The sequence below is a fragment of the Triplophysa rosa genome, linkage group LG17 (genome assembly GCF_024868665.1).
Source record: "Triplophysa rosa linkage group LG17, Trosa_1v2, whole genome shotgun sequence".
NCBI lineage: Eukaryota > Metazoa > Chordata > Actinopteri > Cypriniformes > Nemacheilidae > Triplophysa > Triplophysa rosa.
Window position 1 is genome coordinate 3,530,504 of NC_079906.1, and position 14,444 is coordinate 3,544,947.

Below are 14,444 nucleotides of genomic sequence, written 5' to 3' on the forward strand. Positions count from 1 at the left end.
CTTAAATCTTTTAAAATTTCCAGTTATTTTTTTACAGATTTTCCATGTAAAATGTAAAAACCGCAATTATACTGTTTTTAAATTTACATTTTTAAATGTATTTTTGAAATACACTCAAACAAACGTAAAATTACAGAAAAATACTTCAAATATATTATTTTACAGTTTCTTTTTGAAATACGGTCAAAAACTGTAAAATTACATAAATTTGCAGAAAGCAAATTTACAAGAAAACGGGGAAAACAATTTATTACATATGGTTATATTCTTTACAGATAACACAGTGGCGTTATTGAGCTCTGAATTATATGTACTGTATGATTCTCACTCCTTACATATATAAAATGGCCAATCATCACACAATAGTGGATGTTCATATTTTCCATTTTCTTCATGGTGTTTTTGTTTTAAAATACATCTGTTTAATTCATCTCATTCCACTTTTTGTCCTGGAAGTAGCCATCATCACCCATACCACCTATGCGGGATGAGGTTGTTTTGATCTCTGTCATCTATGGAAGTATGCTTTCAGATCCTAAGGACCCTGCTGATTTACAACACTCTGCCTTCTCCTGAGTCTCAGTCCAGAACTTTCAGCATGCAGCTAATTGGCAACAGATGGAGTCCAGCTGGACGGTCTCCAGTTCTAACCCAAGAAACACTCAACCTCTGCATTGATGAGACCAATCTTCACGCAAAAAAATCTCTTCTTCTCTTTCGCTTCAGCTAAGAAGCTGAAAATCAGAACCTTTCATTGCACAAATAAAGTATACAATGAGAAGGCTTTGATCATGTTTGAGCAGACTCCTGTGGACTATCACATTTAAGCAGGACATGGCAGGTCTATCTTAGAATATGATATTGGAGAGAATCCAAAGTCTTCAGAGTGGGCTGAATTAATATTCTTGTTTGTTATTCTTCGGTCTTGTGTTTTTCTTTCCCTCCGCCCTTTATTGCATCAAGAGGTTAAAGGAATAGTTCACCTTCAAAATAAAAACTATGTCATTATTTACACACCCTCTTGTCGTTTCAACCCTAGATGACTTTCTTTCTTCTGCAGAACACAGAAGAAGATATTTTGAAAAATGTTGGTAACAAAAAAATGTTGGTCCCCATTGACTTGACGTTGGTTTTGTGTCCATACATAGAAGTCAATGGGGACCAACGGTTTTTGGTGAACAACATTTTTCAAAATATCTTCTTTTAATCGTTTATCCAAAATATCGTTTTGCAGAATAAAGATCACACAGGTTTAAAATGACAAAAGGGTGAGTAAATGTCAGTTAAATAAACCTAGTCTAAACCTGTGTTTTAGACTGATACTTTGTATGGAATTCAAGCAACACAACCAACATATTTCAGTGATTTATAGTGAAATATCATCTTTCCATAGTAATAATTTACCAGATTAAAAAACCTTTATATAAATGCTCACCGAATCGATGACTCCTTGTAGAGCTTCAAAACCATCATTCACTGGAAAGACGTGATCTTTGCCGTCAGCAATTTTGGCAAGCTAGAGAAGATGAAAAAAAAACTACTGACAAACTGACAAAGATTAACATGTCACATAAAATCATCAAGAAAACAACTTGGACATAATTTAAACCCCATTTTTAGCTATGCTTTGACAGAGTAAAGTATTGTGTCTGTATTCAGTTATACTTGGTTTATACACCAATGGCACTGAAGTAGTATATTGAAGTACCATAGTATTTTTAAAGGTACTTAAAGGAATAGTTCATCCAGAAATGAAAATTCTGTCATCATTTACTCACCCTCTTGTCATTTTAAACCTGTAGGACTTTCTGTCTTCTGTAGAAAACAAAAGAAGATATTTTGAAAAAGGTTGGTCACTGAACAACGGCAGTAACCATTCACTGGTTTTGTGTCCAACCAATATATGTGAATGGGTACCATTCGGTTCATTGTTCGGTTACCAACATTCTTCAAAGTATCTTCTTTTTGTTCTGCAGAAGAAATAAAGTCACAGGTTTAAAATGACGCGAGGGTGAGTAAATGATGACAGAATTTTCATTTTGGGTGAACTATCCCTTTAAAAAGCACATGTAATTGTACTATAATGTCAATAAACATGGTATATAATACCCCAACGAACAATGAAAAATACTTTTTGTTAATGTTCTACACAACATAAATATGAAAATATACACTTTTTATGAAAGCTCACATTTTCATGCATCATTTATAGAAATCTTTACACTATCATCAAAAGTGTATTGCCAAACAGCTAATACACACACCTGAGTCTCATTGAAATCCTTTACCCCCACACAGTAAACCGAGGCACCCAGGCTGCGAGAGCGATTGGCCTGAAACAGTGATGAAATACTTTAGACACCTGCAATCAACTGATGCCTCGTTCACATTACAAGCGACTTGTCACTGCAAAGTCGCCAGGGGTTTGTGGGTAGGTTGCTAGTGGTTTCCACTACCGGTGACGCTCACTGCAGGAGCTGAGAGGAGAATAATCACGTTAGCTCCCATCTTCTCTCCTATTGGCTGTCGCTCCCAAAAGTCACTCCTCATTTGCATAAAGTTAAACATTTCTCATCTTTGTCACGTCTCTAGACATGCCCCATCTGGTCGCCAACTGTTGCTACTGCTCATGTTGCCGGAAGTCGCCAGCTCTCCATTGAAATGAATGGGATCATGTCGCTTGTAATGTGAACAGGGTGTAAAAACTAACTGCTTCAACTGCAAATTATATCAATGAAGAGAAAGCTACAGTAGGGCATTATCATCAGTGATGCTGCATTGTTTTATTTTCTTTGTTGAACCTAAAAGCAAAACAACGTACAAAAATATGGAGATGTGATGTGGTATTTTTTCAGTGGGGTTATATAGAAACACATTAAAACTACTGTAAAATGCACATATTTGTTTTAAATAGTAAAAAAAACTAAGACTAAAAATATCTTGAAAAAAGCATTTGTGTTTTAAAAAGGCCAAACCTGATGTAAAATACAAAATGATGCAAAAAAAACAATGCAGTTTATTTCATATTTATTTTTACCTCCTGAGGTTGACTATCAACTTTTTTTGAACACGTACTGACAAATTAAGCACTTTTTTGTGTATACACTTTGTGCATATTATCTGTGAATAACTGGTATGTTCTAGGCCAAATGAACGTTCCTAGATTTGGCTGTTCTCTGATATTCATTTGTATAACTGAAGATATGGTTCAAATTGATTAATATTGTCTTATTATTGGTACCAGCTGTGTTTCAGAATGATGAAAAACACAAAAATGTGTGATCTCATTGGCGGCATAAGAATGACCTCAATTGCAGGACACTGATGTCCCCTTAAACATCTTCTTGCACTGAGAGCACGACTGTGATCTTTTAGTTTTAATACCTTCTTACCTCTCTCTCAGCATAATAGAAGAGATCTTCATGTAATTCCCCGTCTGTGAGTGCGATGATGACACTGGCTGTTCGGTATCCTTTACAGAAAAACAATGTTTCTGTCATACTTTGTCAAATTTTGATAGCATGCCATTATATACTGTACATATATGTCTACAGACAGCAGAAGAAACATGCCCCATTCCAAAACTAACTATAGCAAGCGCTTTCTGCACAGTTTGATAAACATAAAAACATGTTTAAACATAAAACTTTACTGACAGAAAACGAGCTACGCTTTCAGAAGTTATTTCTGGCGAGCAGTGTGAGGTAGGCGATATGTTGAGCAATTCAATACTAGTTTTCGGCTCATCACCCATAATGGCTACCTTTGGTTAACTTTAACAAGCTTGTGCCAGTGAAGCAAAGCACGCCTCGAGATTAAACTTGTTGTTTTTCCTATGAAGTACTGGAGTCAAGACTTGCCAAAATGTGGATTTGAATGCCCATAAACAGGGAAACAACAAACACTTTCTCCTGCAGAATGGTAATGGTATGCCTTGTAAGAAGAGAATGAAATCTTTGTTTACCAGCACTACATCATATTTTGGATCAACCACTATCCACAGAATATATTCAGAGCTTTATTCTGTTAAAAAAAACTGAGTTCAAGATTGTTCCATCAAAACACACATTGTTATGCCCATGCGAGAACTTTGGGATTGTAGGTTCAGTCATGGAAAAGAACTCTTTAACTAACGCACCTGGTAAGCAAGTGGTTGTATATGCAGTTATTAAGTTTGTAACTTGAGTTTTTATACAGTAAGTGTGTGCAAGCTGAAAAGCATTACCTACAGTAATTAAACCAGTTAAGACCAAACTGATCCAAACTGTTTATGTTTTACCAACAAAGTAGATTGCAGTAGACCTACCTTCAGTGTTACCATAGTAAATTTGTTCGCTTGCCTAGTAGAAACAAAAAACACATGGGAAAAGTACAAAAAAGTACAGTCAATTTCATTTTTCTGAATTCTTCTTGCCATAAGATAGACTACTTTAACGCATTATCAGGGTTATTGTGAGTAGTCTGTATTGGCTGACTCACCCTCTGAATGCCCTCATGCATTAAAGTGTCTCCACCTGGCCGCACTTTCTGGAGTTCCTCCAAACCTTTACGAATATGGTCTCTGACAAATCAAATACAGTATAAGGAGAAAGAAAAAATACATCACAATCATAATTTTTGATTCTATAACTGCACTATGCATTTTTTCAGCAAACTGTGCCTTATTATAAACATAGGGGCGGTTTCCCGGACAGGGATTATCTTAAACCAGGACTAAGCCTTAGTCAAATTAGGACATTTAAGTAGTTTTTACAAACATACCTTACAAAAAACATGACTTGTGTGCATTTTGAGACAAAACAATGCTACTGAAGTGTTTTTTAAGATATGTCACTGCTAACTGTTTTCAGTGTAGACAGCTCTAACATTTACTTTAGTCTAAGACTAGTCATAAGCATTGTCCGGGAAACCGCCCCCTTATGTATGCGGTATATTAAAAGAATAGGGTTTTCTTTTTTGAACAACAGCAACACATATAAGAATTCGGGAAGTATTTAGTGGCAAATGTGGACTTGTTATTGTGAAAACCCGACACAACAACACAGTAATTCTTTATAATGTCATTTGGAGTGTCAAAGGGCATTGCATTTATTTGTATCACTTGTTTGGCGGTTAATGACTTTGATTATTTTGATGTGTATTTTTAAATGATGTCACCTGTTTGTTTGATGGGGGGAAAGTTGATCTGCTTCAAAGGAAATACTTTCGTTTTTCTTGTTATTGGAAGAGTTTTAAATTAGCAAAGGAGCAAACGAAAGAGTGGAAGTCAGGAGTTTGTTAACTAGGATAGCAGTAAGGCAATAAACATCCCCTTCTTGTGACATATGGCAAAGGTTTAGTCACAGACATTACTGGCATGGCCATGGGCAGCTCACAAGAGACTTTTCTTTAAAAATTGTGAAACGCATTTTGAAGTCAGAAGTGCTCTTTGAGGGATTGGAGATGATCAAAAAGATGACTGAATGCTCACAGCAGATGTTCCCTTGTGCCACATACTGTACTTTATGGGTCAATAATCATAAAGTACAGTACAGTACAGAAAAAACGGTCTCATAATCATTTTTTCACAGATTCTGCCTTCAGCACTTGGTAACAGAAGCGGTGCAGCACATTTAGCCAAAAAATGTTACTGTGGTCAAAACTCTTCCGCAAAATGAAAGAGGAATATTGCAGCTAATGGGAGCCTTGCCCCTGGGCCATATAATCTCAGGGGCCTCCAGCTGAGAGGTCTGACTCCTGGAAACAAGCCACTGCAGATGCAAGACTGATGCAGATGGAAGAATAGCTTGAATGTGCTCCAGACTGTTGCCACAATGTACTGTAATTAAGAATTAAATGAGAAATATATCTGTAAGTGACCCCATCTTTTAGTAGTAATAGTGTTGAATTATTTACGATATTATCGTGTAGTATTAACACAATATGGATAATCATGGTTATTGTCGATAATCACGTTATAGTTTTTTTTAGAAATGTATTATAAACATAGTAGCATTCATGTCTTTAATTGCAATTACAGTTTATTTCTGTAATACGCAAAGTAATTTCTGGTGCCCTGGGCCCTCACAGGATCATAATCCTATTTTTGTTGGATTAAGCTGTACCATATTAATATGGTGTGTTAAACCAGAATATCATAATGATAATGATTTACTAACCTGTCTTCTGTAAGCCGCATGAGAATGTTGCCCTGATCGGAGAATACAATAAAAGACATCCGCAGCTGAGGGCTAGATGCAATTACAAACATGAAAATTATTTCAAGGCATATCCCAAAAGCAAATTATTTCAGATTTAAACTTGACATGACTGAAATCGTTTATTGTTGTAAAATGACCCTTTAGTCATTAAGGTAAAAAATGTCTCCACAGAATAATTACACACGGAAAGAGATGCGTCTGCTACCTTATGAATTTATGGGCCAGGTGTTCCACAAAGTTATATATTTCATTCCAGTGATGCTGCACACTTCCAGATCTGCATGTGGAAACAGATATATAATAGACACTTACAGTCAGACATCAAGGGGGAAATAAAGATTCACAGGCTGAGAGAAGACAAAGATTTACAGCTGTGTGAGATTTTTTCAAAGCGATAGTTAGAAAAATTACATTTTGAAACATTGTTATTCTCTGTAGAGAGAAAATGTATCCAGTATCCAGCATCCTCCAGAACAGCTGTCTGAATGAGTAGGATGCCAACTGTATTATTCCATTGAGATTTCAAAGCAAAAGTTATCTGGCTGGCCGTCTACTTACTGGATGGAAATGTATTTTGGCACATTAGTTCATTGATGCAGTTTGTTATATATGAACTGTTTATATATATATATATATATATATATGTGACCCTGGACAACAAAACCAGTCTTATGGGTCAATTTTTCGAAATTGAGATTTTTACATAATCTGAACGCTGAATAAATAAGCTTTCTATTGATGTATGAGTTGTTAAAATAGGACAATATCTGGTTGAGATACAACCGTTTAAAACTCTGGAATCTGAGAGTGCAAAAAAATCAAAATATTGAGAAAATTGCCTTTGAAGTTGTTAATCAGGGGCACTGTGGCAGACCATCCACTCACAAAAATAAAGTTTTTATATATTTAAGGTAGGAAATTTACAAAATATCTTCATGGAACATGATCTTCACTTAATATCCTAATGATTTTTGGCATAAAAGAAAAATCGATAATTTTGACCCACACAATCCATTTTTGTCGTTTACTAAAAATGTTCCTGTGCTACTTAAGACTGGTTTTGTGATCCAGGTTCACATATATATATATATATATATACTGTATATACATACAGTTTATACTGTATATATATGTATGTATGTACAGTACAATTACAAAAAGTGCAAAACAATAAATAAAGATGTAATAATGTACAAATGTCCGGTCCGCACAAGATGTAAACAGAGTATTCAAAAAACCCAGGATGGATATAATTATACCAAAACAATCTTCACCGGGTATACATAAATGTACAGGATATACACAGTATCCATACAGTTTAGGTAAAAAAAGAAGGCTGAACCTACGAAAAGTGTGCGCGTGACATTTAAGTTTTTATTCACAGGTGTAATGTGAATGAGGTGTGGCCCACTAGTCCACCAGAAGGTCAACGGTGCCTCTGCTTTTGAGGGATGTGTTAAACAGCTTTATTGCTGAAGGCACAAAAGACCTTAGATAGCGTTCACTGTTGCATCGGGGTGGAATCATTCTGCAGCTGAAATAACTCCTCAATTCTGCATGCGTGATATGAAGAGGGTGAGAGGTGTTGTCCATGATGGTCGAACGTTTGGACATCATTCTTATTTCAGCAACCACCTCCAGCAGAACCAGATCCTCTCCAATGACAGACCTTGCCTTCTTGATGAGTTTGTTCAGTCTGTTGACATCACCCATTTTCACACCAGTGCCCCAGCACACTACAGCATAAAAGAGGGAACTGGCTACCACTGACTGGTAGAACATGTAGAGCATTTTATTACAGACATTAAGGGATTCAGTCTCCGCAAAAAGTAGAGTCGACTTTGGCCCTTTTTGTAAATTGCCTCCATGTTTTTTGACCAGTTGAGTTTATTGTCAATGTGGACCCCCAGGTATTTGTAAGAGTCCACAATCTCCACATCACAATCAGTTATACAGACAGGGATGGGTTGCGTTGTTTTCCTCCTGAAGTCAATTACCATTTCCTTTGTTTTTGATACATTTAGTTGTAGGTGGTTAGCTTCACACCACTCCACAAAGCTGTTGATCAGTGCCCTGTATTCCATCTCCTGTCCTGTCTACTATATTGATAGCATTGATACCTTGAAGTGAGGATGTGAGGATTTTTACTTTATTACTTACTTTATGGTTAGTTTATTATCCAATGACATTCATACATTTTTAGATGTGCCTTAATTGTCCAAATACCTATTGGAATGCTGCAGCAGTGCAGAGACAATCGAAAGTGCTATTCCACCAACCTCATAATGTTATTAATTGCAATGACATAACTTGAGATAACGTGGCAAAAATATTTGCAATGCTGTGCGCTGCGTCTGTCCTCCCCTCTCCTCTCCCATTTTTCCATTGTTAGTAAGATCCAATACTCTTAGCAGATGCAGTTGCCAGAGCAGGGAATGGGTTTGGAACATCTGGAGCTGATGGTGAACGGGTTTAACAAGAGGCAAATGGTGTGTGTGTGTGTGTGTGTGTGTGTGTGTGTGTGTGTGTGTGTGTGTGTGTGTGTGTGTGTGTGTGTGTGTGTGTGTGAGAATGTGTAAAACTGGATTAATTTATACAGCTATAACTCCTAATGAAATAGCGTTCTTCATCTGCCCAAGACTGACTATTCTTTTTCACTGAAATTGGACAGGATTGTCACATTATTCATTTCAAAGGTTTAGATAGTCCTTTGAAATGGATGAGAAACTCTGCCCCCAACCACATCTCAAAGGTTTTATTGCACAGCTGAAAGAGTTCAACAAGGGCAGTTTACTAAGTTTGCAGTTAGCAGTTAGCTTGGCATCTGTTAACATATATTGGCAAATTACATTTCACATTACATTTCAAAGGCTATACTGACGTACATTTATCAATGCCCTTTACATTATTAACTCAAAATATCTAAAAAATAAAATGTATTAGTATGTTTGCGTGTGTGTGTATTATTAGCATGTTATTGCACATCTATAACACAGTAATAGCATAATAATACATAAAAGGGGTCAAAATGCAGTCACAATGGCCTGTGGAATTATATTGTGAGTTTCATAACACGTTTTCCTTTTTCCCAACATAATTTCTTAACATTTCTCTTGTTGCACTCTGCAAAACAGCTTAAGTTGAATGAATGGAGGGAAAATAGCCTTCACAGACCTTACCAAAAAGGCCAACTATTAAAGTCACAACTATAAAGTGAAGCCACAGAGATGGCCCATAAGAAGAACATCCCAACTTTCCCACAACTCAGCCTCAAGTGATCTGGCATGCTTGATTGATTTGTGTTGACAAAATTTGAATGCAAAACATCACTCAAACTTCATGATGGGCATTGGGCCATCATAAATGTTGTTCAATTAAATGCTTTTTACTATGGTGGAAGTGAAAAAAATTGTTTAAGGACTATAAGGGCGCATGATAAGTGCACGGATAAATCATTTAAAAAAAACTATATACAATATTTCGTAAAAATCTAAATTGTCCATTTTGATTTAATGTGGACTGTAAGGGGTACACAGTGTCTGATTGAGGTGTCTAAAACCTTTTCTTTAAAACATCATTGATAAATGACAATGTCTTTCAAATTATATATTACAAATAAAACATGTTTAAAATAATGAAAGGGACTAAACTCGACCCATTAATACTGCATTCTAACCACCAGTCACGTCCAATGAATTTCTGATTTATAACCTGATTTTGACTACTGTACCTGCCAGATTATGACTCCCTCATAATTTTACTAATTTCTTGACAAATTGAGAAATCAATAATTTCTTGCCACCACATCGGGAACAGACTTTGCATGCCCAGAGCAGGACTAGTGTCACTTTTTAACTAATGAAAGCTAGGGTTGAAAAAAGATGCTAGATTTGTTGCTATGTGCTTTTTCTGAAAAAAAGTCACTAAAGGGGTGTGAAAAGTTGCTAAATCCAGTGACAATGTGGATAAACTGCCAGTAAGTGACAAGCAGTGTATTTTTGGTTCATTTTGAAACTATTTAAGTAATAAATGGGAAACACTGAGGAGTTTTAACGTGCTAATTGCGTGATAAGCAATTTCCTTGCAGGTTGATTCAGCTAATGTGCATGCAAGATCTTGTTCAAAATACCAGTGATGCCTTTATGGTAAGATGACTGGCTCTAACAACAGGCCTCCTTTTTCTACAGACACAATATTAAGTGTTGCGGTTTCTCCTTTTTATTTTTCTGATTGGTTAGACTTGTTTTAGTGCCTTGCTTTGTCAGCATAATCTGTCGTCAGCACATCCATCAACTTTAATCTCTTATTTTTGTACAATTCATGATGTGTACCCACAAGAACCATAATGTTTTGGCTTCACAAAGCAATGAAAGACATAGGTGCTATGCAAACCCAAGAAAGCAGACGCATACCAAAACATTTTTACAGGCATTTGGATGAAGATATTCCCTTTAGAATAGCTTCTTCACCGTCATGTTGTTTCAACCCGTATGACTTTTTCAGTGAAATACACTATATATATATATATATATATATATACAGTATATAATGTCTCAGTTGTAGTGGTCAGACTGGTGTCTATACAATGGAAATCAATGGAGGCCAATGTTGCTTGGTTACCAACATTCTTTAAAATTTCTGATTTTGCATTTTGCAGAAGAAAGTCTTAGGTTTGAAATGAGGTTAGTAAATGATAATCAAATTTTATCTAACTATCCATTTAAATGATGATACATTACTGTACATGCATTGAAAATCAATCAAGTGCATCCTCTATTTTAGATCATTATTGAAAAACACAATGACATGATCATAACTAAAGCATTTGATTTGTATCCAATTTCCAAAATTTTAAAAATGAAAAGAATGGGGTAAAGTGGAAATGAATGAATGTATCAATTCATATAAAACACCATCAGTGCAGAACAGTTCAAATCGGTCCAGCAAAAACAATCCCATTCACAGCTGAACAGTCAGGCAACCCAAGATGAATGATTTACATCTACTGGAAAACACAACTGTGTTTTTTTTACTTAAAACACATTTGTATGACATGAACATAACAATCTAGCGGAGTAGAGCCAAAGTTCAGACTGGTAAACAAAATATAAGGAAACTTTGTCCCACATTCAGGGTATTTACAATACACCAGATGCATGTGTATGTGTGTTCGTGTGTATGTTCAAACGTAACATCACATAAACATAGCTATGTTAAGATAAGTTCAAAAGAAGTGTGTGTAATTGGTTTTCCATGCCCAGGAACATCTGTATGTTCAACTTTGGCATTACTGTGTCAAAATTAGGGCAAGCCCGTGAGTTGCCAACCAAACTACCAAGCAAGACAAAGAACACCAATTCGTATTGTAACTGCTTTTTACCTTTTCTATTAAACTGCCTCTGTGGGACTAATATTGAAAACAACCTCCTGAAACCAGCTGTTTAATATATTATTGGCCTTCAGCTCTTTGGCTGAGTTGTACATATTTGCAAACCGCCCTTGAGGGGCAGCACTTACATCCAGCCAGCGTGTCCGCAATGACCCCAAACATGCAATTTCCCACCTTGTGCATTATTCTTACAGAAGAAAGAAAAAGCCTGGAGTATTTGCAATTTTTCTCTCTTTTTTTTGCATAAACATTGCTTCAACCTCAAAACGTATTTGGAAACCGTATAAATGTAATTGTACTGGAAACCAAAATAAAACCAATTTATAAGCTTTTAAGCTTATAAGCAGATATGCTGTTTAAAATCAGGTTAAAGTGTATTTGGATACTTTTCCTAATCTGATGAACTACACCTGTTGTTTTTATGTGTCCTACAGTAGGTGTCCTGGTACCTTTTAGGTGTTCCAGGTGTACATTCTAAACTGACCTAAAATCATCTTTGGACCAGGTTAACAGTTATAACAAAACGGTAGCCTATATAAAAGGTAGAGCTAAGAAATGCAAATGTCATTTGGTTTGATATTTTGGGGTCTTCACATTTTTGTCCTAACAGAATTTAACTTGCTATAACTAGAATTCTTGTATATGAATGACATATTGCAACACTCTATATACTAAATAATATTGTAACATGCAATGGTAAGAAATAGAGATATGAAAAAGATAACTTACTTATCTAGTACAAAGTAGAGATCAAAACCCCCAAAACAGGAAGAAACTGCGGTCCCTCTTTCCGGCATAAATCCTGTATTTCCATTAGCAGAGTCCACCAACTTGACACAAAACAGAACTACTATACTCCACAGTCTGCACATGGTGTGTGTTTAAACTAAGCAAGCAACGAACAACACTAAAGGCAGACAAATGTAAAGTGACAATGGAAGAAAATAACGTTCCACAGTCTCCTTAGAAATCTTTGGCTGATATTCCATGCGGTGGTCCAGTGAAGTTAGTTTGGAATACCATCCTCAAGAAGACTAAATAAGCATTCCTTCTTGTGTCCTGATGTTGTTGTAACAGCAGAGTAAATGTGTCTTTGACTGGTCAAAATATATGTAAATATAAGCTATGAAGAAGTGGAGAAGTTTCTACAAGCAAAATGCACACATGTAATTGTGCACATGCATTGAAAAGCCTGAGACACTTCTCCACACTGCCCCAGACGCTGGATTAATGGAGGGAGTTTGGTTGTGTGTTTATGTTTGAGAACGTGCGTGCGTGTCTTTACCATCATTGTTTCTCAGCCTGTTGATTCCAAACTTTCCATAGCCAAAATAATCTGAAAGCAATCTTAGTGTGCCATCTAGTGGTAAAGAAATTTAGGGGAAATGATTCATTGTTTATTGACGTCACCTTAAACGCATTAATCAACAAAATACAACAATGAAGAAATAGCCTGGGTGCATGGGGACATCATAAGCAGGTCAGAAAAAAGTCAATATAGGGCTTGTTCGGATTGCCAACAATCATAGAGTATTGATTCAGTTTTATTCAAACACAGATTTACAAAACATACATATAACAAGTTTTATTTTTGTGTTGAAAAAATATTTTCAATTTAAATGTAATATTCTTTATTTATATACAATTTCCTGTATCTCTGTGCATTCTTGCAAATTATTATCCAATGCTTTATGTTTATGTTCACATATGTTTCATTTAATATATTTCAGCTCTGCCAAATGGTCACTCTTTAATCCTTAATTGATGATCATTTACCGACTGCACTATGAGAACATGGTCTTTTCTCAAAGACTTCAAAAGTGCATTTTGTGTAATCGTACTCCACTGTGCACTTCTCAGAAAAACCAGTAGGAATCCCCATTCTACAGAAATCAACGAAAATACATCAATCGGTTAATATGCATTATTCCATCCTTCCAGTCGATTTAATATGTATAGGCTATTAGTATGGTAACTTATAATATGCATAATGGTATGACACACCATAATGTGTCACGAGGAGCGTGGCGGAAAGAACCCAATAGCAGGCAGGCAAAGGGAGACGAGGGCTTAACAGACAAGACTTTAATAACACAAAACAGGGCAAAACAAAAGACCCGCGATGGGGTACAAAACTGGGACGAGAAATTAATAAAGATAAATCACGACACGAAGACTCACTGAACACTAGACTAATGAACACTAGACTAATAAACACTAGACGGAGACTAAACACTTACTACAAAAGATGAATGGCAACAGGAACAGTCAAACCAGGAACCATCAGAACTCAGAAGCACAGGTACAAGGACCGTAATCCACATCGAACGTAATACACGAGCACAGGACAAAGAAACATGAGGGCATTTATAGATAAGACAAACGAAGGATAACGAGCGAGGGCAGGTGTGAAACATAAGACATGGCAGGGAGACAATACAGGAAACGAGAGGGGCGGGGCCAATGACGAGACACTGGAGAGAACGCATATTATTGTCAAAAGGACAATAATATGTTTCTCTCCACACATAACCAAAGACTTTGTCATGGCTCTGCTACAGGACCAAGAAAAACATGACTAAATGAAGCAGAGCCATGACAATAATGTGTTACCTATCTCCATGATATTAAATATCCATTCAATATTAAGGACAGTGCTTTAAATGTAAAACCTCCCAAAAAATGTAAAGAACGAATTATTTGTTTAATTATATTGTAAATTAGAATTTATAAAAATTTTAAATTCAGAATGTATTTATAGAATCAAGGATGCGCCTTGATAAAGATTAGTCTATTATATGAGTTTGTGGTATAAATGTTTATTCCATGTTTTTCAGGTTTTTAAACTACATTAA

At 36.0% G+C, this 14,444-nt stretch overlaps 1 protein-coding gene across 5 annotated transcripts in view; it reads right to left on the minus strand.

The window, feature by feature from the left end:
* antxr1a (ANTXR cell adhesion molecule 1a) overlaps positions 1-14,161 on the minus strand; it is a 47,594-nt gene extending 33,433 nt beyond the window's left edge. Inside the window, exons 1-11 of one of the 5 annotated variants that reach the window (XM_057357287.1) lie at positions 13,594-14,161; positions 13,366-13,472; positions 12,875-12,949; positions 12,319-12,419; positions 6,406-6,477; positions 6,159-6,230; positions 4,480-4,561; positions 4,307-4,340; positions 3,393-3,472; positions 2,265-2,333; positions 1,436-1,516 (exon numbers count right to left, since the gene is read on the minus strand). In XM_057357287.1, the coding sequence (XP_057213270.1) occupies positions 1,436-1,516; positions 2,265-2,333; positions 3,393-3,472; positions 4,307-4,340; positions 4,480-4,561; positions 6,159-6,230; positions 6,406-6,477; positions 12,319-12,419; positions 12,875-12,880 (597 nt within the window). In that variant the 5' untranslated portion in view covers positions 12,881-12,949; positions 13,366-13,472; positions 13,594-14,161. Of the gene's footprint in view, positions 1-1,435; positions 1,517-2,264; positions 2,334-3,392; positions 3,473-4,306; positions 4,341-4,479; positions 4,562-6,158; positions 6,231-6,405; positions 6,478-12,318; positions 13,473-13,593 lie in introns of all 5 variants that reach the window. The other 4 variants (XM_057357285.1, XM_057357286.1, XM_057357284.1 and 1 more) reach the window with 4 other exon arrangements.
* Positions 14,162-14,444: the final 283 nt, after the last annotated feature.